Genomic DNA, 23,656 nt, shown 5'->3' on the forward strand with positions numbered 1-23,656 from the left:
CCAGGGCTTTTAAAGCTCTTCCCACAGTCAGAACACTGAAATGGTCTCTCCCCAGTGTGAACAAGCTGGTGTCCCTTCAGGTACTGGGCACTTTTAAAGCTCTTCCCACAGTCAGAACACTGAAATGGTCTCTGATCAGTGTGAACAAGCTGGTGTTCCTTCAGATACTGGGCGCTTTTAAAGCTCTTCCCACAGTCAGAACACTGAAATGGTCTCTCCCCAGTGTGAACAAGCTGGTGCCCCTTCAGATACTGGGCGCTTTTAAAGCTCTTCCCACAGTCAGAACACTGAAATGGTCTCTCCCCAGTGTGAACTCGCTGGTGTGTTTGCAGGTGGGATGAACGAACAAATCCCTTTCCACACACGGAGCAGGTGAACGGACTGTCCCTGGTGTGACTGCGCCGTTGAACTTCCAATGCAGACGGGGGACTGAATCCCTTCCTGCCGTCCCCACCTTTACCCGGTTTCTCCCCGGTGTGACGGTGCACGTGTCTCGCCAGGTCAGGCGATCGGCTGAATCCGCATCCACACACCGAACACGTGTGCGGTCTGTCATCGCTGCTTTCTCCTTCCATGTGCAGAGGCTGATGATATTCAGGTCCGGATGAATCAAGTGACTCTGTCAGATCTTGACGTGATGTTTGGTCTGAGCTTCCCGCCTGTAACTGCTCCACTTCTATAACCCTGTAAATTGAGATCAGAAAAGGATCAGAGGCAAACTGTTGTTTAATTTTCCCCTTTCCAAACCTAGGGGCAGTGAAGCTGATTTTCAGGCTCCAGCTGCTGCACAGGTTGGATGAAAGGATCAGCAGTAATGGCGGCTGCAATACGCACAAGCCTCAGCGCAGCAGAAAGCGCTCTGTTGACTCTCAGTCCTGCGCATGTGTTCATGGCCCCTGCGCTCTCCCGCCTGCTCCACAATCGCCCGTCCCAATCGGTCCGCAACGCACATGCTCAACGCAAAAAACCCCGCGGTTGGAACATCGGGCGCGCATGTGGAGCCGCAACATCTGGTACGTGTGCGCGGCTCAGGTGGGGGCGGGTCGGTGTTTCACCTCAGCCACCAGGGAGGTGCGCATGCGCAGGACGACCCAACATTCTTCCTGTCAGCAATCACTTCCTCGTTTCTTTAATAAAAACAGAAAATGCTGGAAATACTCAGCAGGTCAGGCAGCATCTGTGGAGATAGAAACAGAGTTAACGTTTCAGGTCGATGACCTTTTGTCAGAACTGCTTGTTCTTTAGTGTCAGCTGTGACTCAGTTGGTAGCACTCTCGCCTCTGAGTCAGAAAGTTGTGGGTTCAAATCCCAACCCAGAGACTTGAGCACAAAAATCTAGGCTGACACTCCAATGCAGTACTGAGGGAGTGCGGCACTGTCGGAGTGTGGTAAACCACTGTTTGTATTCCTGTTTGTCCTGTTTGTATTCCACTGTGTACATGCCTGGACATGCCTCGGCTGACTCCTCCCACAGGTCCTAGTATAAAGGTGACTGCTCCCCAGCCCTTAGTATCATGGACCGGTCGACCACGCGAGGCAGACCTCCATTCTGTTGTTAATAAAAGCCTTTAGTTACTCTTCTAACTCTCAGTCTTTTATGAGTAATTGATAGCGCATCAATTTTATTAACAACATTTTTATAATGGAGAAGATCCTCACACCAGCATGCCTGGACTTAGATCATCGGGAGGCGGACTCATCCACCAAGTTTACTCACTGGCTTAAGTGTTTCGAAAAATTCCTGACCGCCTCCGAAGCAATCAAATCGGACGAGGACAAACTGGATGTCCTGACCTCCAAAGTGAACCACCGAGTGTACTCGGTCATCCAAGACGCGACCTCGTACGCGGACGCTATCAAGCTCCTCAAGGACCAGTACACGCGCCCAGTGAACGAAGTGTACGCCAGGCACCTCCTGGGGAGTCGTAAACAACAACCTGGGGAATCGACCGTGGAATACCTTCAGGCACTGTCTGTGCTTGGCCGGGCCTGTGGTTGTAAGGATGTAAAGGCCGCCGTGTACACAGAGGAACTTATCCGGGACGCTTTTGTAGCGGGCCACAGATCCAATTACACCCGACAGCGACTGTTGGAGCAGAGTGACCTCGACCTCAACAAGGCCTCTGAACTCGCACTATCGTTGGATGCAGCCTACCAGGGCATGGATGCCTACTCCTCTGCACCGTGGACGCCGCGGGGAATGACAGCCTGGGACACGGTAGGACCGCCTCATAGCGCCGTGCCACCCCAGCCACACCCCAACAACGGCCCAACTACCGCAGCAGTGTCCCAAGGCCAGACAGCAGTGCCCCAAGGCCAGAAATGCTACTTCTGTGGCCAGGCAAAACACCCCAGAGCGCGCTGCCCGGCGAAAAACGCGATCTGCTCGGGCTGCGGGAAGAAGGGACACAGCGCTAGCGTCTGCAGGGCCAAAGCCACCCCGAACCCCAGCAGCGCCGCGTGTGGGGCCATGCGGGCCGCCACCTTGGACCTCCCCGGCCATGTGCGAATCACCAGTACAGCAGCCATTTTGGACGCCTCCAGCCACATGGGGATCATGGACGCCGTCATCTTGGACGACAGCCGGGACGCAGCAGGCCCCCGACACCGCCTCATCTGATACCCGCAGCGACACACCGACCCCTACGCTGGCATCCGTTACACTGGACCAAGCGAGACCGCACCAACTGGCCAGTTCCACAATGGACATTAAGGTAAATGGTCACGATACAATCTGCCTTTTTGACTCTGGGAGCACAGAGAGCTTCATCCACCCCGGCACGGTGCGGCGTTGCTCTCTCCCAGTCCTGCCTGCGCAACAGCGGATTTCTATGGCCTCCGAGTCCCAGTCGGCGGACATCGGCGGCTACTGCGTGGTGACACTCGTAGTAGACGGGACCGTGTACGATCATTTTAAACTTCTGGTCCTGCCTGACCTCTGCGCTGCCGTCCTGCTGGGGTTAGATTTTCAGTGCCACCTTAAAAGTGTTACGATGGCGTACGGTGGACCCCTACCCCCACTCACAGTCCGCAGCCAGCAGCTTCCAAACTGCCCGCCGCGCACCAGGTGCAACCTCTCCACACTCAGAGTCACCCCCCCCCAACTGTTTGCTAACCTCACCCCCAACTGTAAGCCCATCGCCACAAAGAGCAGGCGATACAGTGCCGGGGACAGGGTTTTCATTAAAACCGAAGTGGAGCGGCTCCTGAAAGAAGGGATTATTGAGGGCAGCACCAGCCCCTGGCGAGCCCAGGTTGTGGTCGTTAAGACCGGCGAGAAGCAGCGCCTGGTCATCGACTACAGCCAGACAATAAATCGCTACACCCTGCTGGACGCCTACCCACTCCCCCGTATAGCTGATATGGTCAACCAGATCGCGCAGTACCGCGTCTTCTCGACCATTGACCTGAAATCAGCGTACCACCAGCTCCCCATCCGCCCTGAGGACCGCCAGTACACTGCCTTTGAGGCAAACGGCCGCCTCTATCACTTCCTTAGGGTTCCCTTTGGCGTCACCAACGGGGTCTCCGTCTTCCAAAGGGAGATGGACCGGATGGTAGATCAAAATGCGTTGCAGGCCACTTTCCCATATCTGGACAATGTGACCATCTGCGGCCGTGACTTGCAGGACCATGACGCAAACCTCGAAAAATTCCTCCGCACCGCCCAACTCCTAAACCTGACATATAACAAGGAGAAGTGCATATTCCGCACAAACCGCCTCGCCATCCTTGGCTGTGTTGTGGAACACGGAGTCATCGGCCCCGACCCCGACCGGATGCGTCCCCTTATGGAACTTCCACTGCCCCACTGCCTCAAGGCCCTGAAGAGGTGCCTAGGGTTTTTCTCCTATTACGCCCAGTGGGTCCCCTACTATGCGGACAAGGCCCGTCCGCTGATCAAGTCCACCTCTTTTCCCTTGACGGCAGAGGCCCGCTTAGCCTTCCACCGTATCAAGGAGGACATTGCCAAAGCCACCATGCACGCAGTGGACGAATCCATCCCCTTCCAGGTGGAAAGCGACGCGTCTGACTTTGCCCTGGCCGCTACCCTCAATCAGGCGGGGAGACCCGTGGCCTTCTTTTCACGAACCCTCCAAGGCCCGGAGACCAGACACTCCGCTGTTGAGAAGGAGGCCCAGGCGATTGTGGAGGCTGTGCGTCATTGGAGGCACTACCTGGCCGGAAAACGATTTACCCTGCTCACTGACCAGCGTTCAGTTGCTTTTATGTTTAACAACAAGCAGAGGGGCAAAATCAAAAATGACAAGATCTTGAGGTGGAGAATCGAACTTTCCACCTACAACTACGAGATCTTGTACCGGCCCGGGAAGCTAAATGAACCCCCGGATGCGCTATCGCGTGGCACCTGCGCCAGCGCGCAGATCGATAGACTGCGGGCCCTCCACAATGACCTCTGCCACCCGGGGGTCACCAGGTTCTTCCACTTCATCAAGGCCCGCAACCTGCCTTACTCTATTGAGGAGGTCAGGACCATGACCAGGAACTGCCAAGTCTGCGCTGAGTGCAAACCGCACTTTTATAGACCAGACAGGGCCCACCTGATAAAAGCCACTCGCCCCTTCGAGCGCCTGAGCGTCGATTTTAAAGGGCCTCTCCCCTCCTCCGACCGCAATGTGTACTTCCTCAATATTATTGATGAGTACTCCCGTTTCCCGTTCGCCTTCCCCTGCCCGGACATGACCAGTGCCACGGTCATTAAATGTCTGAACAACCTCTTCACCCTGTTCGGCTTCCCCAGCTATATCCATAGCGACCGGGGCTCATCGTTTATGAGCGACGAACTCCGTCAGTACCTGCTAACTAGGGGTATTGCCACAAGCAGGACCACCAGTTACAACCCCCGGGGGAACGGACAGGTGGAAAGAGAAAATGCGACAGTTTGGAAGGCCGTCCTGCTAGCCTTAAAGTCTAGGGGCCTTCCAACCTCCCGCTGGCAGGATGTGCTCCCCGATGCGCTCCACTCTATTCGGTCACTGCTCTGCACTGCCACTAACGCCACCCCTCATGAGAAAATGTTTGTCTTCCCAAGGAAGTCCACATCGGGGACATCGCTACCGCCATGGCTGACGTCCCCAGGGCCGGTCCTACTGAGAAGACACGTGAGGACCCATAAAACGGACCCCCTGGTCGAGAGAGTCGACCTCCTCCACGCCAACCCCTAGTATGCTTACATCGCATACCCGGACGGGCGGGAGGACACAGTCTCCATAAGAGACCTTGCACCCTCGGGGGCCGCAGTAACCCACTACCCACTACCACCCCCCCCCACGATCCGATATCCAGCCCCAGCAGACGGCAGGCCTGGGCCCCGCGACCCGCTCGACATCTACGAGGACGACACGCCTGTGCCACAGCCTACGCTGGACTCGACGCCGGAAACTTCACTACCCCTGCCGTCGCCACGCAGATCACAGCGGCAGACAAGACCTCCGGAGAGACTCCAATACACTAACTTTTAATACACTTCACCCCGCCGGACTCAATTTTAAACAAGGGGTGAATGTGGTAAACCACTGTTTGTATTCCTGTTTGTCCTGTTTGTATTCCACTGTGTACATGCCTGGACATGCCTCGGCTGACTCCTCCCACAGGTCCTAGTATAAAGGTGACTGCTCCCCAGCCCTTAGTATCATGGACCGGTCGATCACGCGAGGCAGACCTCCATTCTGTTGTTAATAAAAGCCTTTAGTTACTCTTCTAACTCTCAGTCTTTTATGAGTAATTGATAGCGCATCATTCAGATGAGATATTAAACTGAGGCCCTGTCTGCTCTCTCAGGTGGATGTAAAAGATCCCATGACACTATTTTGAGAAAGATAGGCTTGCATTTATACAGTGCTTTCATGATCAGCAGACGTGTTGAAGTGCTTTACAGCCAATGAAGTACTTTTGGAGTGTAGTCACTGTTGTAATGTGGGAAAGAGCAGGGGAATTATCCCCGGTGTCCTAGCCAATGTTTATCCCTCAATTAACATAACATAAAAAGATAGATTATCTGGTCATTATCACATTGCTGTTTGTGGGAGCTTGCTGTGCGATTATTGACTTCCGCGTTTCCTACATTACAACAGTGACTACACTTCAAAAGTACTTCATTGATTGTAAAGCGCTTTGGGATGTCCGGTGAAATGTGCTATATAAATGCAAGTGTTTCTTTCTTCACTGGCCTCACCAGCGACCTCTTCTGGCTGATGGTTGAGTGACAGCCAAGAGTCTGCGCATGCGCACGCGGGACGGTGGTTTTGGCCGAGTGCGGCACAGCGACCCCTCCCGGTCACCAAGGGTAATAACTGCGCATGCCCAGAGGACACCACCCCCCCTTCCGCACTCGGAGCTGCGCCTGCGCATTCGGATCCTGTCGGACGGAGTTGGCGCGGGGCATTCCGGGAAAGGCCTTGGTGTCGGTTCCAGAGTCGCGATCGGTGACGCAAAGTGAGTTTTCTCCGCTCCGATTGGGTGGAGAATCGCGCAGGGTTGGGGGGGATCGGGAGAGAATAAAGAGAAATAGAAAAACCTGAGAGTCCGCGAGGCTCCGGACCGAGCGGCGTCAGTTGGACGGTGATCGTGATCTCCTTGGGGACACGTGACCCGGGCCCACAGCCTGATTGATGGGAGCTTCCGACCAATAGGGAGCGAGCGGGGTGGGGCTGGAGGAGCGAGCCGGCGGCGGGTCCTCCAACCAATCGGGGAGCCCGAGGGGCGGGACTAGCGCCGGCTGATTGTCTGATCCGCAGGGCAGCGAGTTTCTCCAGTCCCTTGTTCAGGGCCAGGGGAGGCTGTGGGCCTTTATTCCCCTTATTGGACACAAGGCTCTTTGTCTCACAACACACTGGCTCAGGTTTTAATGTACTTTTTTATTTCATCAATAAAAGCAGATAAACCCCGTGCTTCTGTAGAACAAACTTTCTAATATTTTATAGAATCATAGAATGGTTACAGCACAGAAGGAGGCCATTCGACCCGTCGTGCCCGTGCCGGCTCGCTGCAAGACCAGTTCAGCTAGTCCCACTCCCCGCCCTTTCCCCGTAACCCTGCACATTTTTTTACTTCAGGCACTTATCCAATTCCTTTTTGAAAGCTGTGATTGAATCTGCCTCCACCACCCTTTCAGGCAGTGCATTCCAGATCCTAACCACTCGCTGCATAAAAAAGTTTTTCCTCATGTCGCCTTTGGTTCTTCTGCCAATCCCCTTAAATCTGTGTCCTCTGGTTCTCGACCCTTCCGCCAATGGGAACAGTTTCTCTGTATCTACTCTGTCCAGACCCCTCATGATTTTGAACACCTCTGTCAAATCTCAACCTTCTCTGTTCTAAGGAGAACCACCCCAGCTTCTCGAGTCTATCCACGTAACTGAAGTCACTCATCCCTGGAACCATTCTGGTCAATCTTTTCTGCACCCTCTCGAAGGCCTTCACACCTTCCTCCAGTCCGAAACACAACTGTTCACCACTATTCTCTGTTTCCTATCACTCAGCCAATTTCATATCCATGTTGCCAGTGTCCCTTTTATTCCATGGGCTTCAACTTTGCTGGCAAGCCAATTATGTGGCACTTGTCGAACACCTTTTGGAAATCCATGTACACCATGTCAACCGCATTGCCCTCATCAACCCTCTCTGTTACCTCATCAAAAAATGTAATCAGAATCAGAGCGGCCGGGACGGCGGATGTGCAGTTAGGGCCCCGGCACCAGGAAACCTGAGCGGGGAGACAGAGGAGAGGGAAACAAGGATAAAAGCAAAAGACAGGAAGGAGAAAAACAAAAGTGGCAGACAGAGAAATCAAGGGTTTAAATCAAACATGGCCACAGTAAATAATAGAAACATAGAAGATAGGAGCAGGAGTAGGCCATTCGGCCCCTCGAGCCTGCTCCGCCATTCAATACGATCATGGCTGATCATCCAAATTCAGTACCCGGTCCCTGCTTTCTCCGCATACCCCTTGATCCGTTTAACCTTAAGAAATATATCCAACTCCTTCTTGAATATATTTAATGTATTGGCCTCTACTGCCTTCTGTGGTAGAGAATTCCACAGGTTCACAACTCTCTGGGTGAAGAAATTCCTCCTCATCGCTGTCCTAAATGGCCTACACCTTATCCTTAGACTGTGACCCCTGGTTCTGGACTCCCCGACCATCGGGTCTAATAATTCTAAAAGATCTAAGAGCATTAAAAAAACAAGCGTGAAGACTTTGGGCTAGATTTTCAGTCGCTTGCGCCAGCAGTTAGCGCCTTAAGAGAAGTGATTTCCGGGCGCTATGCGTGTAGCGCCCGGGCGCAGCGCAGTTTGCGCCCCGCCCCAAATTAAGTTGCCCGTTAGCGCCGGCGCAAAGTTTAGCGCCCGCCCGGATGCGCGCGCAGAAAATGACGTCACATCCTCGTGCAACGCCCTTTGGCCGCCCCGATTGCAAACTTCAGTCGGACCGCCCCATTGTGCGGCGGGCGGCCGGAGCGTTTGGAAAAAGGAACGCAACACAACCAGCGCGGGCCCCGGGGGGCGCTAATTAAAGGGAACGTCCTCTCCAGTATAAAGGCCATCCTTTTTTCAGAAAACAGTCTTGTGCAACGCATTTCTGGAGACACAAGGAGGATAGCTAACTGGTTTCAAGCAGCAAGAGCCAGGTATTTTTGGACTCAGGCAATAGCGCTGCAAGTGGCCATTTGGAAATTAGACTGTTTGCCAGGATTTGATGGGGGCTGCATGGGGTGCCAACGCGCAGCTGCAGCGCCATGTCCGTAGGGCTCGCAGACGCATTGTGAGAGGGGCAGCCCTGGCTAGAGGCAGAGGGGGCTACAGGCGTCGGCCACGTAGGCCTTACCCAGTCAGGCTATACCGCCAGCAGCGCTCCTACCTAAACATGAGTGCCGCGCGATGTGTTAGAAGGCTCCGATTCCGAAAGGAGGTGATTGCAGAGATCTGCCACCTGCTTCGCCGAGATCTGCGGCCAAAGCTCAGGTGCAGGACGTCTCTGTCGGTGGAAGTGAAGGTGATGGTGGCATTGAACTTCTATGCCACCGGCTCCTTCCAATACGCTGCTGGGGACATAGCAAACATCTCCCAGTATGGCGCGCATCGCTGCATCCGCCACGTGACCGAAGCACTGTTCAGAAGGAGAAGCCAATTCATCTCCTTCCCCATGGCCCTCGAGAGCCAGCATCAGCGCGCATTGGGATTTGCCAGACTCGGGGAATTCCCCTTGGTGCAGGGCGCCATTGACTGTACGCATGTGGCTTTGCGGGCCCCTCTGGAGCATGGCGAGCAGTATCGCAACAGGAAGGGCTACCATTCTCTGAATGTGCAGCTGGTATGTGACCACAAGCAGCGCATCATGGCAGTCAATGCCAGCTTCCCAGGCAGCAGCCACGATGCCTTTATCCTGCGGCAGAGTACTGTGCATGACATGTTCCAGGCACAGCCTTCCCCAAGAGGATGGCTCATCGGGGACAAAGGCTATCCTTTGTGCACCTGGCTCATGACCCCGCTCCGCGCGCCCAGGACCGCTGCTGAAGAGGCCTACAACGAGAGCCATCAAACCACCCGCAACATCATCGAGCTAACTATTGGGGTCCTCAAGCAGCGGTTCCGCTGCCTTGATCGCTCCGGAGGAGCTCTCCAGTATTCGCCGGACCGGGTCTCCCAATTTGTGGTGGTTTGCTGCATGCTACACAACCTGGCTATCCGCAGGACTCAGGCACTGCCACCTGACGTTGGACCAGCACCTCAGGAGGAGGAGCAGGAGGAGCATGAGGAGGAGGAGGAGGAGCAGGAGTACGTTCCCAGGAGGGAGCGACCAGGGCCAAGGGCCGCACGACGCCACCTTATTACACGGTACTTCTAAGCCCCCTGTCAGGGAATGGCCAGGGGCCATGAGGGAAGATGAATGCAGCCGCTCCGCAAGCCCTCAGCCGGCGAAGCCAACAAACACTAAGAAGAACAACCATGGAGACTGCATGAATAAAGATAATTTTTTATTGCACAAAAATGAAAAGCCCTTCCCACATGAATCCCCAAAAACAATAAAGGGGCCCCACAAAAAGCCCAACAAACGACTCACTCCCACAAACTGGGGAGGAGCCACTCCACCTTTATTCAAACCGGGCCTCAACGTCGGCCTAACGCAAAAAATAAGCCCTCCAAAAGCACAACCATGGGCAAAATAAAGATGGCCACCGCCATATTAAAGGAAAGCTGCCCACACCCTCTACTGAGTGGCCCGCGAGGGCGAGACCTTGGCCAGCATTTTGCCTCCCCTGCCCTGCCTGCTGCTCCTTCGCAAGCTCTGCCCAGTGGCTGCTGCGAGGCTGGGGGAAGGCGCCTGAGCCTCAGATGCCCTTCCGCCAGATGCCGCTGGGGGGCGGCCTACACGGCGTTTGGGCCTCGAGGGGCCGTCTGCTGAGTGGCGCACCTGAGCCTGGCCACCATCAGCTGCAGCCGCTTGCCGTTGACGCCCCAGAGGGGGAATGGCGGCGACGGATGGCGCAATGTGGGCCAGCTGGCGTCTGGGATGCGCTGGCTGGTGCTGTGGCGCGGTGGCACTCGGCCGGGCGCGCACTGCAGGATCCGCAGCAATCAGCCGACGGGCGGCTTGCTGGGATGGTCCAGCGCGGCGCCTGCCCTGGCGATGCTTGCCTGAGACAGCGCGTGTGGCAGCAGTGAGTGGCCCTGTGGTCCTGGTGTGCGCGCGCATCACATCCGCCAGGGTCTTGACGGCATCAGTCAGCATGCGGCCACTCGCGGCAGTTGCTGCCCCGAACTCGCGCACACTGGTCGCCAGCGACTCGATGGCCTCAGGCATGCGCCCCACCACGCTCATGAGCTCCGTGTGGCGCCGGTCCGAGTCGTCGGCCATCTTATCCAGCTTCCGCACCTCCTCCGAAGTGAAGGTGTCCGGACTGGAGTCGCGACTCTCCCGCTGGGGAGGAGGGGGCCGAACTAGGGGACCCTTGCCGCGTTGGTGACGGCGAGTGTGCCGAGCAGCAGCACTCCCCTCTGATCCTTCCCCCCTTTGGGGGGAAGGCCGCGGGCCACGCGCACGGCTGCTGGGTGGCTGGACGCCACTGGTCCCAGATGCTGCATTGCCCTGCGACAGTTCCTCCAGGCACTCGTCCAGTGAGGAGGTGTCAAGCATTTCCTCCTCTCCTGCGGGACGTGACTGTTCCCCCGAAGGTCCGGCTTGCTCCTCCTCCTCCTCCTGCTCGGAGGTGCTGTCACTGGCAGCTTCAGGGTCCTGGTCGTCACCAGCTGAAAGCAGGAATGCACAAGAGTAGCTTCAGAGTGAGGAGACGGCGTCAGCGAGGGAGTTAGGACTGGTGGGATTCAGCGCATTGGTGGGACAGTGGCAAAGGAGGTAGCTCGGATGGGCCAGTGCGACGCGAGAGGGCCAAAAGGCGAGGTCCTTACCATTGCCGGCCAGTGGAGGGTCGGATACACCGCACGCTGTGGGGACAATCACACGGGCTCCCATGAGCACACACACGCGCTCCTCCAGCCGAGTGAGCTTCTGCAGCTTGGCGCGGCCACCCCTGGCACGGGCCTGGCGATTAAACGCTACTTTAGCCTGCAAGAGAAAGGACGGGCTGTAAGTGCGCAGTGAAGCCCTGATGTAGTGTGCACTGCCTCCCATGGTGGAATAGCTTGGACAGAGTGAAGCCCTGATGTAGTGTGCACTGCCTCCCATGGTGGAATAGCTTGGACAGAGTGAAGCCCTGATGTAGTGTGCACTGCCTCCCATGGTGGAATAGCTTGGACAGAGTGAAGCCCTGATGTAGTGTGCACTGCCTCCCATGGTGGAATAGCTTGGACAGAGTGAAGCCCTGATGTACTGTGCACTGCCTCCCATGGTGGAATAGCTTGGCCAAAGTGTAGAGTGCCGAATGGCCATTTGATGCTCATGACTGTCCCAATGCTGCTGGCTGAGGGCTGGCCAATAGGACTTTCAGGTCCCTTTGCCCATCATGTCAGGTGTACATGCAAGAATGAGGAGGAGACTGGAAAGGCTACTCACCTTCACAATCCTGGTCAGATCGTTGTATTTCTTACGGCATTGTTTGTGGGTCCTGGGGGCCTCGCCGGTGAACGTCACCCTCTGGGCGATCTGCTTCCAGGCTTTGGTGTAGTCATGGTGGGTTGGATTCCTCCCACTCTCTGGAAACAAGATCTTGCGCCTCACCTCCAGAGCTGTGACCATTATGTCCAGATCACCCTCTGAGAAGCGCAGGGCACGCTGACGGGCCTTCTCTGGCGTTGCCATGACTCCCTGGGGCTGAGCAGCAGTGTTGAGGCCTCTTTGCAAGGCTGCAGTGTGCAGGGCGTGGCAGCAGACCAATTCGTCCCTTCCCCCTTTAAGAGCTGGTCGGCACCACGGGGTCTGCTGTCAGTGCAAAAATGACCGCACCCGTGCTGCGCCCCGCCTGGGCGCTATCCCTCTGGACCGCCGGCTTAGCGCCTAAAGGTAGGAGTGGAACGCCTCTTTTAGCGCTCCACCACTCTCTTAGGGCGAAGCCACTGAATTTCCGGCAACGGGGCGCTACTTTGGGGCGGGCGCTAACTTCGGGCGGGCGCTAAGGTTAGCGCCCCAAAACTGTCTATACTGAAAATCTAGCCCTTTGTGTCTTAATGCGAGGAGCATCTGTAATAAGGTGGATGAATTAGCTGCGCAAATAGAGGTAAACGAATATGATATGATTGGGATAACGGAAACATGGCTCCAGGGTGGCCAAGGCTGGGAACTCAACATCCAGGGGATTCAATATTCAGGAAAGATAGGCAAAAAGGAAAAGGAGGTAGGGTAGCATTGCTGGTTAAAGAGGGGTTTAACACAATTGTAAGGAAGGATATTAGCTCTGATGATGTGGAATCTGTATGGGTAGAACTGAGAAATACCATGGGGCAGAAAACGTTAGTGGGAGTGGTCTAGAGACCTCCAAACAGTAATGCGGAGGTCAGGGATGGCATTAAAAGGGAAATTAGAGAAGCGTGCAATAAGGGCGCAGCAGTTATCATGGGTGACTTTAATCTACATATAGATTGGGCTAACCAAATTAGTAACAATACTGTGGAGGAGGAATTCCTGGAGTGTATACGGGATGGTTTCCTGGACCAATATGTCGAGGAACCAAGTAGAGATCAGGCCATCTTAGACTGGGTATTATGTAATGAGAAAGGATTCATTAGCAATCTTGTTGTGAGAGGCCCCTTTGGTCGGAGCGATCATAATATGATAGAATTCTTCATTAAGATGGAGAGTGAAATAGTTGACTCAGACACTAGGGTCCTGAATTTAAATAAAGGAGACTACGATGGTATGAGGCGCGAGTTGGGTAGGATTGATTGGGGAATGTTACTCAAACGGTTAATGGTGGATAGGCAATGGCAAACATTCAAAGATCACATGGATGAACTACAGAACTTGTTCATCCCAGTTTGGCATAAAAATAAAACAAAAAAGGTGACTCAACCGTGGCTAACAAGGGAAATTAGGAATAGCATAAAATCCAAGGAGAGGACATATAAATTGGGCAGAAAAAGCAGTAAACCTGAGGATTGGGAGCAGTTTAGGATTCAACAAAGGAGGACAAAGGGATTAATTAAGAGGGGGAAAATAGAGTATGAGAATAAGCTTGCAGGGAACATAAAAACTGAGTGTAAAAGCTTTTATAGATATGTGAAGAGAAAAAGATTGGTGAAGTCAAGCGTAGGTCCCTTGCAGTCAGAATCAGGGGAATTTATAATGGGGAACAAAGAAATGGGAGTCCAATTAAATACATACTTTGGTTCTGTCTTCCCAAAGGAGGACACAAATAACCTCCCAGAAATGTCGGGTAACATAGGGTCTAATGAAAGGGAGGAACTGATAGAAATCAGTATTTGTAGGGAAATGGTGTTGTCGAAATTGACGGGATTGAAGGCCGATAAATCCCCAGGGCCTGATAATCTACATCATAGGGTTCTTAAGGAAGTGGCCCTAGAAATAGTAGATGCATTGCTGGTCATCTTCCAAAATTCGATAGACTCTGGAACAGTACGCATGGATTGGCGGGTAGCTAATGTTTCCCCACTGTTCAAAAAAGGTGGCAGAGAGAAAACGGGGAATTACAGACGGGTAAGCCTGACATTGGTACTGGGGAAAATGCTAGAGTCCATTGTAAAAGACTAGCTGGAATGCCCGGCGATGCCGAGGGTTTTTTGAGGGCTTGCTGTGGTTGGAAGAGCGCGCGCGGGGGGGGGGGGGGGGGGGTGAGGGCGCGCGCGAGCGGCCGGGGGGGGGGGGGGGGGCGAGAGCGCGCGCGAGCGGCCGGGGGGCGGGGCGAGCGCGAGCGGCCGGGGGGCGAGAGCGCACGAGCGAGCGGCCGGGGGGCGGGGCGAGAGCGCGCGAGCGGCCGGGGGGCGGGGCGAGAGCGCGCGCGAGCGGCCGGGGGGCGGGGCGAGCGCGCGCGCGAGCGGCCGGGGGCGGGGCGAGAGCGCGCGCGAGCGGCCGGGGGCGGGGCGAGAGCGCGCGCGAGCGGCCGGGGGGCGGGGCGAGCGCGCGCGCGAGCGGCCGGGGGGCGGGGCGAGCGCGCGCGCGAGCGGCCGGGGGCGGGGCGAGAGCGCGCGCGAGCGGCCGGGGGGCGGGGCGAGAGCGCGCGCGAGCGGCCGGGGGGCGGGGCGAGAGCGCGCGCGAGCGGCCGGGGGGCGGGGCGAGAGCGCGCGCGAGCGGCCGGGGGTCGGGGCGAGAGCGCGCGCGAGCGGCCGGGGGGCGGGGCGAGAGCGCGCGCCAGCGGCCGGGGGGCGGGGCGAGAGCGCGCGCGAGCGGCCGGAGGGGGGGCGAGAGCGCGCGCGATCGGCCGGGGGCGGGAGCGCGCGTGAGCGGCCGGGGCGGGAGAGCGCGCGCGAGCGGCCGGGGGGAATGGGAGAGAGAGCGCGCGAGCGGCCGGGGGGGGCGGGAGTGCGCGCGCGAGTGGCCAGGGTGGGGCGGGAGAGCGCGCGCGCGGCCGGGGGGGGAGGGGCGAGAGCGCGCGGCGAGGGGGGGGCAAGAGCGCGCGTGAGTGGCGGGGGGGGCGGGAGAGCGCGCGCGAGTGGCCGGGGCGGGAGAGCGCGCGCGAGCGGCCGGGGGGAATGGGAGAGCGCGCGCGCGGCCGGGGGGGGGGGAGAGAGCGCGCGCGCGGCCGGGGGGGGGAGAGCGCGCGCGCGCGGCCGGGGGGGGTGGGGGAGGAGAGCGAGCGGCCGGGGGAGGAGAGGGAGTGGCCGGGGGGGGGGGGGAGGAGAGCGAGCGGCCGGGGGGGGGGGGGGGGGAGGAGAGCGAGCGGCCGGGGGGGGGGGGGGAGGAGAGCGAGCGGCCGGGGGGGGGGGGGGGCGGGAGGAGAGCGAGCGGCCGGGGGGGAGGAGAGCGAGCGGCCGGGGGGGAGGAGAGCGAGCGGCCGGGGGGGAGGAGAGCGAGCGGCCGGGGGGGGGGGGGGGGGGGGGGGGAGAGCGAGCGACCGGGGGGGGGGGGAGGAGAGCGAGCGACCGGGGGGGGGGGGGAGGAGAGCGAGCGACCGGGGGGGGAGGAGAGCGAGCGACCGGGGGGGGGGGGGGAGGAGAGCGAGCGACCGGGGAGGGGGGGGAAAGAGAGCGAGGAACCGGGGGGAAAGAGAGAGAGACTAGGGGAAGAGAGAGAGAGACTGGGGGAAAGAGAGAGACTGGGGGAAAGAGAGAGAGCGACTGGGGGAAAGAGAGAGAGCGACTGGGGGAAAGAGAGAGAGAGACTGTGGGAAAGAGAGAGAGAGACTGGACCCCCAGTCCAACACACAACCGGTGAGTCCAGGCGAGAGTCATCAGCCAGTAAACACAAACAAGGCTGACATCGTAATACTCATAGACTCCAATGGGAAATTCCTCCGGGAGAAAAAGCTCTTCCCTAAACATAGACAAGATCCGGTGCCCAACATCAGACAAAGCTCTGGAATGGCTGACCACAACCCAAATAGGCTCCCCCCAACACATCATAATACACACCGGCACAAATGACCTGAAGGCCCAGCAGAAAAGGGTAGCAATGTCGCTCCGAACAGTGATTGAGAAGGCAAGCACCACCTTCCCAAACACTAGAATCACTGTTTCCACACTGTTGCCAAGGAAAGACTTTAACAACAGAACAATCCACGAGATAAATGCCAGCATAGCAAGAGACTGAATTAAAACATAACGTGCACCTGGCCCAACACCCCACCCTCGATATGGAATTCTTCACTGTTACGTCCGTGTAATAGTAAGAAAAGGACTGCAGAGAACGGTACAACAGGTGTTTACTCAACGTGGTTCAAACTGCAACTGAAACAACAGATTACTACTCAGCGTTATATACAGGTGTGGTCACTGCCGGTACTACAGTATACATGAGCTGTAGAAAGTAGTTCCCCCCCTTAAAGGTACATACATTACAATTCCTCCCCTTTTAGATTAACAGTACCATAACACTCATTTAACAATTAAATATCAAACTAATTACAATTAACACTTTTAACATGCAACATTAGCTGAAAATAGTCTACTTATAAATTCAGTCTTTGGGGAGGCTTCCTGATCCTTTCTGGATAGCGCCTTTCCCGAGTGTCTTGCTCTTGGTGCGGAGGCGATTCTGGCCCCGTCATCGGTTGGTTCATCAGCTTCCGATGCTACTGTTTCTGGGGTAGATGCTACCTGTACGTCGGACTCGGTAGGTACATATGGGCGAGGCATGGGGTTGACTCATTCCTGTGACTCTAGGATCTGGTCAGTGTGACATCTCACGCTGCTCTCCCCAACGTCCACTGTGTACATTAGTGGCCCCTGCCGTGTGCATATCGTTCCTGGTTGCCATTTCTCTGTTCGGTAGTCGCGGGCCAAGACTGGTTGCCCTACATTGAAGCTCCTTGTCGGCTTCTCATTGATGTGCTGGAATTGCTTACTCTCAACATCTCTTCGTACATTTGGTCTGAGCAAATCCAGACGAGATCTCAACCTTTGGTTAAAGAACATCATGGCCAGGGCCTGGTTGGTGACTGCATGTGCCGAATTTCTGTCGGCTAACAGGAAATTGTCCACCTTATGCTGCAGTGGAATGTCGTCATTGCACATGGCCTTTACTGCTTTTTTAAAGGTTTGTACGAACCTCTCAGCCAATCCATTTGTGTCTGGGTGATACGGTGCGGATGTGTAATGCCTTACCCCATTCCTTTTCATAAATCATCGAAACTCTTCGGACACAAACTGTGGTCCGTTATCAGAGCAAATCTGCTCTGGCAAGCCGTTCCTGGCAAAAATGGTCCGTAGGACTGCAATAGTTTTCTCCGTGGTAGTGGAGGACATTTTGATCACCTCAGGCCATTTCGAGTGCGCATCCACGGCTATTAAAAACATTGAGTCCATGAATGGACCAGCAAAATCAATATGCACCTGTTGCCATGGAGATGAGGGCCACTCCCATGGGTGTGGAGGGGCATGTGGTGGTGCATTTTGGACCTTCTGGCATCCTGAGCAGCTTTGTCAGGTCCTCAATTTGCTGATCGATCCCCGGCCACCACACATAAGCCCTAGCAAGGCTTTTCATTTTCACCCCTCCCAGATCACCTTCGTGAAGCTCATTGAGCACTCTCTCCCTTAACTTGGGTGGAATTACCACTTGGGATCCACACATCAAGGTCCCCTGGCATACTGACAGCTGTTCTCTTCTGGATGAGAATGCTGGCAACAGTGAGTCGCCATGTGCTGGCCATCCCTTCACCGTCAAATCATATACCCGAGACAGTGTCGGGTCATTTCGGGTCTCCTTCTCTATACCAGCGTTAGTTACTGGCAAGCATTCAATTATAGTCGAATGAAATATTTAGACAGGATCCACTGCTGGTGCTTCCTCCGCAGTAGGCAGTGGCAGGCGTGATAGCCCATCAGCGTTTCCATGCTGTTTCGTGCCCTTATACTCGATTTCATATTGGTGCGCCCCTAGAAAAAGGGACCATCTTTGTAGCCGTTGCGCAGTCATCACCGGAATGCCCTTCTTTGGATTAAAGATGGAGACAAGTGGTTGGTGGTCAGTCAGCAAGGTGAACTTCTGCCCGTGCAGATAGTGATTGAACTTTTTCACTCCCCACACTAGGCTGAGGGCCTCCCTGTCAATCTGGGCGTAGTTACGCTCGGCTGAGGTTAGTGACCGAGATGCAAAGGCTACTAGCCTCTCCGAGCCGTCCGGGAATTTGTGCGACAGCACCGCTCCAATGTCATAGGGTGATGCATCACACGCCAACCGAATTGGTAGTGCTGGGCTGAAATGAGCCAACACCTCTTTTGATGTGATCAATGCTTTGCTCTTCTGGAAAGCTCGTTTACATTCGTCACTCTACTTCCATGGTACCCCTGATGTAAGAAAAAGGAGACTTACCATCAAGTAACTTTAAAGTAAGCTTTAAGTAACTTATAAACACACTATATACAAGAGAGGTCTTTACCATGCCTCTGGTAGAAGCCTCTTACAATACTGAACAGACCAGTATTTATACCAGTCCAACAGGAAGTGACATATGACAGGAAGTGAGGTATGTACACAGTTCATAGTTCACAGTTCATAGTTCACAGGAAGTGATGACATAACTTCCCGGAAGTTAGCATTTTTATCACATTCTTCCCTCCTGCAGGATTAGAAGGCTGTGGTCTACCTTTTGGTCCGCAGCCGCCGAACAAGGAAGAGTCGCACCCGTTTGGATTCCCGTCGTAGAGGGTCGCTGGTCCGCTTACATGCGGTTGGCCATTGGTCAGAGTCTGTGTGGCCTGGATTGCCCTGTGAAGGGTCGGGGAGATCATGGCTTCGAGTACGAGCCCCAATAGGTTCAAAGTCGGGCTGCCTCTGTTCAGAGGGAGGTGCAGAGCTGGTCTGTGGCGGATCAGTACTTTCATGCGCGGTACTGGGAGGGTCGCAACCTTGAGCACGGGGTTCTACCGGCACCAAGCTAGTTGGTGTCCGATCAGGATCCTGGAGAGGGGTACCCGATAGGTCCCAAGAGTTTCCTGGTGAAATGCCATCACCCGATGTCCCACTAGGTCCTGGTGGGCAGGGAGCCAGATCCCGTAATGATACGGTAGATTCTCGGCCGTCGGAATATCGTATGTTTGCATAGGTGGGGTTGGCATCGGTTAGTTCAACCTCGTCTACGAGAGGGTCATTTTTAGACGTCCGAACGTATCTTCGGAGTAATACAGGTCCAGGAGTAGTTAGCCATGACGGGAGTGATGTCCCATGAAATGAGCGACGCTGGAATCCAAAGAACCGCTCATGAGGTGTAGTATTTGTGGCTGTAGAAAGCAGGGACCGTATAGAGTGCAATGCATCCGGAAGCACTGTTTCCCATTGCTGGTCTGGTAGGCCCCGAGATCTTAAAGCGAGACGTACGGAATTCCAGATGATACCGTTATACCTCTCTACCTGCCCATTTCCGATGGGATGGTATGGTGTTGTTTTGCTTGTAGCAATTCCCCGTTCTGAGAGGTAGTCCTTGAGTTCCCTTGACATAAAGGATGGACCCCGATCTGAGTGAATATAAGCCGGCATGCCACAGAGAGAAAATACCTGCTCAAGGCAGCAGATTACTGTGGACGCCAGCATATTGGAGCAGGGGAAGGCAAACGGAAAACGTGAATATTCGTCGATCATGGTGAGCAAATATGTGTTCCGAGTTGAAGAGGGCACTGGGCCCTTAAAATCGATGCTAAGTCATTGCATCGGTTGGGTTGCATGTATGAGTATACCAGCTGAGGGGCGGAAGAACTGAGGTTTTAATTCCGCACAAAGCCGGCATTCTGAGCATATTTTCTTTACATCTCCAGTGGAAAAAGGGAGATTCCGTGATCGTACGAAATGTAGCATGCGCGTAACGCCAGGATGACACAAACCATTGTGGACATCCATGAGAGTGGAGGATGACATAGTGGAGCAGAATGCCCGTGTGAGGGTGTCCGGGGCCACATTCTCCTTGCCAGGCCGATAGAGAATGGTATAACCAAAAGAGGCCAGTTCCATCCTCCAAAGTTGTATTTTATTATTCTTAATTTTGGTTCGTTTTCGATTATCGAGCATGAAGGCGACTGATCGTTGGTCCGTGATCAATGTAAAGTGCTGGCGAGCTAGAAAATGGTTCCACTTCCGTACTGCCTCTATGATGGCTGTGGCTTCTTTCTCAACCGGAGGATAATGTAGCTCGGCACCTTGTAAGGTCCTGGACATAAATGCTACAGGACGACCTTCCTGATTCAGAGTAGCCGAGATCGCCACCTCCGAGGCATCACATTCAACCACGAAAGGGAGATTCTCATCGATGGAGTGAAGAGCCGCTTTCTCCAACTGTTTTTTGAGAAGGTTAAAGGCTGCAACAGCCGCTGTTCCCAGTGGAAATGATCTAGCATGCAGCAAGGGTTGGATTTTGTCCGAAAAATGAGGAATCCATTTAGCGTAGTATGCAAACAGACCGAGAGCCCGACGTAAAGAAGCCGGATTCTTAGGTGACGGGAGCTCTTGGAGCGGGCGAAGTCTTTCTGGGTCTGGCTTAATGATACCATTGCCTACGCAGTAGCCAAGGATGTTGATGGTCGGTTGCGACTCAACAGATTTGGATTCATTCAGGGTCAAATTACGGCGATGGAGGGCATCCCGAAATTTTTGGAGGTTGGAGTCGTGTTCCTGTTGATCGTGACCTGCAATGGTAATGTTATCAAGATAGGGAAAAGTGTCCCTTAGGTTTTCCTGCTTAACCAGGCCATCCATTGCCCGTTGAAAGGCAGCCACTCCATTAGTAACCCCGAATGGGAGGCGACGAAATTGGTACAGCCGTCCATTAGCCTCAAAGGCTGTGTACTGCTTATCTGAGACCTTCAAGGGTAACTGATGATAGGCACTTTTTAAATCGTAAGTTGAGAACACTTTGTATTCGGCCAGTTTATTAACCATATCATCAATGTGTGGCAATGGGTAGGCGTCCAAGTCGGTATATTGATTGATGGTTTGCGAATAATCGATGCATAGTCGCTGTTTGTGAGGTTTTAGAGGGTTCTTGACAATGACGACTTGAGCCCGCCAGGGCGACGAACATGGTTCAATGATATCCTCTGCTAGAAGTCGAGAGATTTCAGCCGCAATAAAAGATTGGTCTTCCTGATTAAAGCGCCGCGATTTCGTTATTATCGGTTGGCATTGAGGCGGAATACTGGCAAATAATGAGGGTTCATCAAGTGAAGCTGCTGATAATGCACAAAAAGGTAATTTAGATGGTATATTAGAAATAGTAAGTCCGGGTTTGGATCCACCAAACTCAATGGTGAGTTTCTTATGCTGTTTTTGGAAGTCCAGCCCTAAGAGGAGATCACTACATAAGTCTTTGAGCACCGAAAGTCGGGTGGAGGGATACATACGACCATGAAGTGTCATATCAACAACACAAAAGCCGGAGATTCTGGTATTAAGTGATGACTGGGCCATCGCAATTGCCTGGTCCGATGGGAAGACATGTAGTTTCAATTTCGCAACAATCTGTTCCTTAATGAAACTATCAGTACTTCCTGAGTCAATTAAGGCATCTAAGGTATGCCCTTTAATTGAAATTTTTGTGGCTGCCTGAGACAGGTTCTGTGGGCAAGCAGCTGTAATTGGTGTCGTTGCACAGAGAGTGGTTAAAACTCTCGGTGTGCTTCTTCAGGAGAGAGCTCGAGAGGAAGCTTGATAGGTCCTAGCTGGAGCATCTTGATAGGCCCTAATTGGGGCAGTTCGGTAGGCCTTAGCTGGATTGGCCCTTGTAGAGGCCCTTGATAGGCAAACTTTAGCAAAGTGTCCTTTTTTTTTGCAATAACTGCAGATTGCATTGCGAGCAGGGCAGGTTTTCCGAGGGTGAAAAGCATCTCCACAAAAGAAGCATTCCTTCCTAGATTGCCAAGAGGCTGCTAAAGTGGGGTCGTCCTCCTCTTCTTCATCAGAATTATCAGAATTAGATTCCCCCATGATAGGGTTCACCTGAGACCGCTTGAATTGTCTGGTTGCAGCTACAGCAGCAGATCGAGATCTGGGCAGCTGATAGAGGTCTGCATTTCTCTTTGCCAAATCCAGTGAACAAGCTAGGTCAAAAGCTTTTTGTAGCTCAAGTGTTTTACATAGATACATAGAAGATAGGAGCAGGAGTAGGCCATTCGGCCCTTCGTGCCTGCTCCGCCATTCGATGAGATCATGGCTGATCCTTTAATTCAGTATCCCGTCCCCGCCTTCTCTCCGTAACCCTTAACCCCTTTTGCCCGTAGAAATATATCTAATTCCCTCTTAAATATATTTAATGAGCTGGCGTACACTGCCCTCTGTGGCAATGAGTTCCACAGGTTCACCACTCTCTGAGTGAAGAAATTCCCCCTCATCTCTGTCCTAAATGGTTTAGCCCTTATCCTTAAATTATGTCCTCTAGTTCTGTTCTCACCCGCCAAGGGAAACATTCCTTCTGCATCCAGTCTGTCTAGACCTGTCAGAATTTTATACACTTCTATGAGGTCCCCTCTCAATCTTCTAAACTCCAGTGTGTACATCCCTAAACTACATAGTCTCTCCTCATAGGTCATTCCCGCCATTCCTGGTATCAGCCTGGTGAATCGCCGCTGCACCCCCTCCATGGCAAGAACATCCTTCCTCAGATGAGGCGACCAAAACTGTACACAGTACTCGAGGTGTGGTCTCACCAGTGCCCTGTACAGCTGCAGCAAGGTATCCCTGTTCCTGTATTCTAACCCTTTTGCTATGAAGGCCAGCATACCGTTTGCCTTCTTGACCGCCTGTTGCACCTGCATGCTCGCCTTCAGTGACTGGTGTACAAGAACACCCAGGTCTCTCTGTACTTCCCCCTCTCCCAATCTATTGCCATTTAAATAATAATTTGCCCTCCCGTTCCTGCACCCAAGGTGGATAACTTCGCACTTGTCCACATTATAGTGCATCTGCCATTTATCCGCCCAATCGCCCAGTCTGTCCAAATCGCTCTGGAGCTTCCTGGTCTCTTCCTCTGAGCCCACCCCCCCTCCTAGTTTAGTGTCGTCTGCAAATTTGGAAATGCTGCATCCGACTCCCTGATCCAGGTCATTAATGTAAATTGTGAACAGCTGGGGGCCCAGGACAGATCCCTGTGGTACCCCACTTGTTACTGCCTGCCATTCAGAAAATGAGCCGTTTATTCCAACTCTCTGTTTTCTATCTGACAGCCAGTTCCCTATCCACGCCAATACTTTCCCCTTTATCCCATGAGCCTCAATTTTCCATGCTAATCTTTTATGTGGGACCTTATCGAAGGCCTTTTGGAAGTCCAGGTACACCACATCTACTGGCTCTCCCCCATCTATTCTACCAGTTACTCCCTCAAAAAATTCCAATAGATTAGTCAAGCACGATTTACCCTTTGTAAATCCATGTTGACTCTGTCCTATCCTGTCCCCATTTGCTAAGTGCTCCGCTATTTCATCCTTAATGATGGACTCCAGCATTTTGCCCACAACTGATGTAAGGCTTACAGGTCTGTAATTACCTGCTTTTTCCCTACCCCCCTTTTTGAATAGTGGGGTAACGTTAGCTACCCTCCAATCCATCGGCACTGTTCCCGAGTCTAATGAATTCTGAAAAATCATC

At 54.1% G+C, this 23,656-nt stretch overlaps 1 protein-coding gene and 1 pseudogene across 1 annotated transcript; both read right to left on the reverse strand.

Moving 5' to 3' along the window:
- Nucleotides 1-23,656, reverse strand: part of LOC147119039 (uncharacterized) — a 105,338-nt pseudogene that overhangs the window by 12,138 nt on the left and 69,544 nt on the right.
- Nucleotides 9,981-11,650, reverse strand: LOC147119040 (uncharacterized). Its single transcript, XM_085987052.1, has 2 exons — nt 11,428-11,650; nt 9,981-11,268 (listed from the first exon to the last, which is right to left on the reverse strand). The coding sequence occupies exons 1-2, from the start codon at nt 11,648-11,650 to the stop codon at nt 10,229-10,231; spliced, it is 1,263 nt and encodes a 420-aa protein (XP_085843178.1). The 3' UTR covers nt 9,981-10,228.

This window comes from Somniosus microcephalus, chromosome 4, assembly GCF_052327205.1.
Source record: "Somniosus microcephalus isolate GS21.2 chromosome 4, FLI_Smic_1.0, whole genome shotgun sequence".
NCBI lineage: Eukaryota > Metazoa > Chordata > Chondrichthyes > Squaliformes > Somniosidae > Somniosus > Somniosus microcephalus.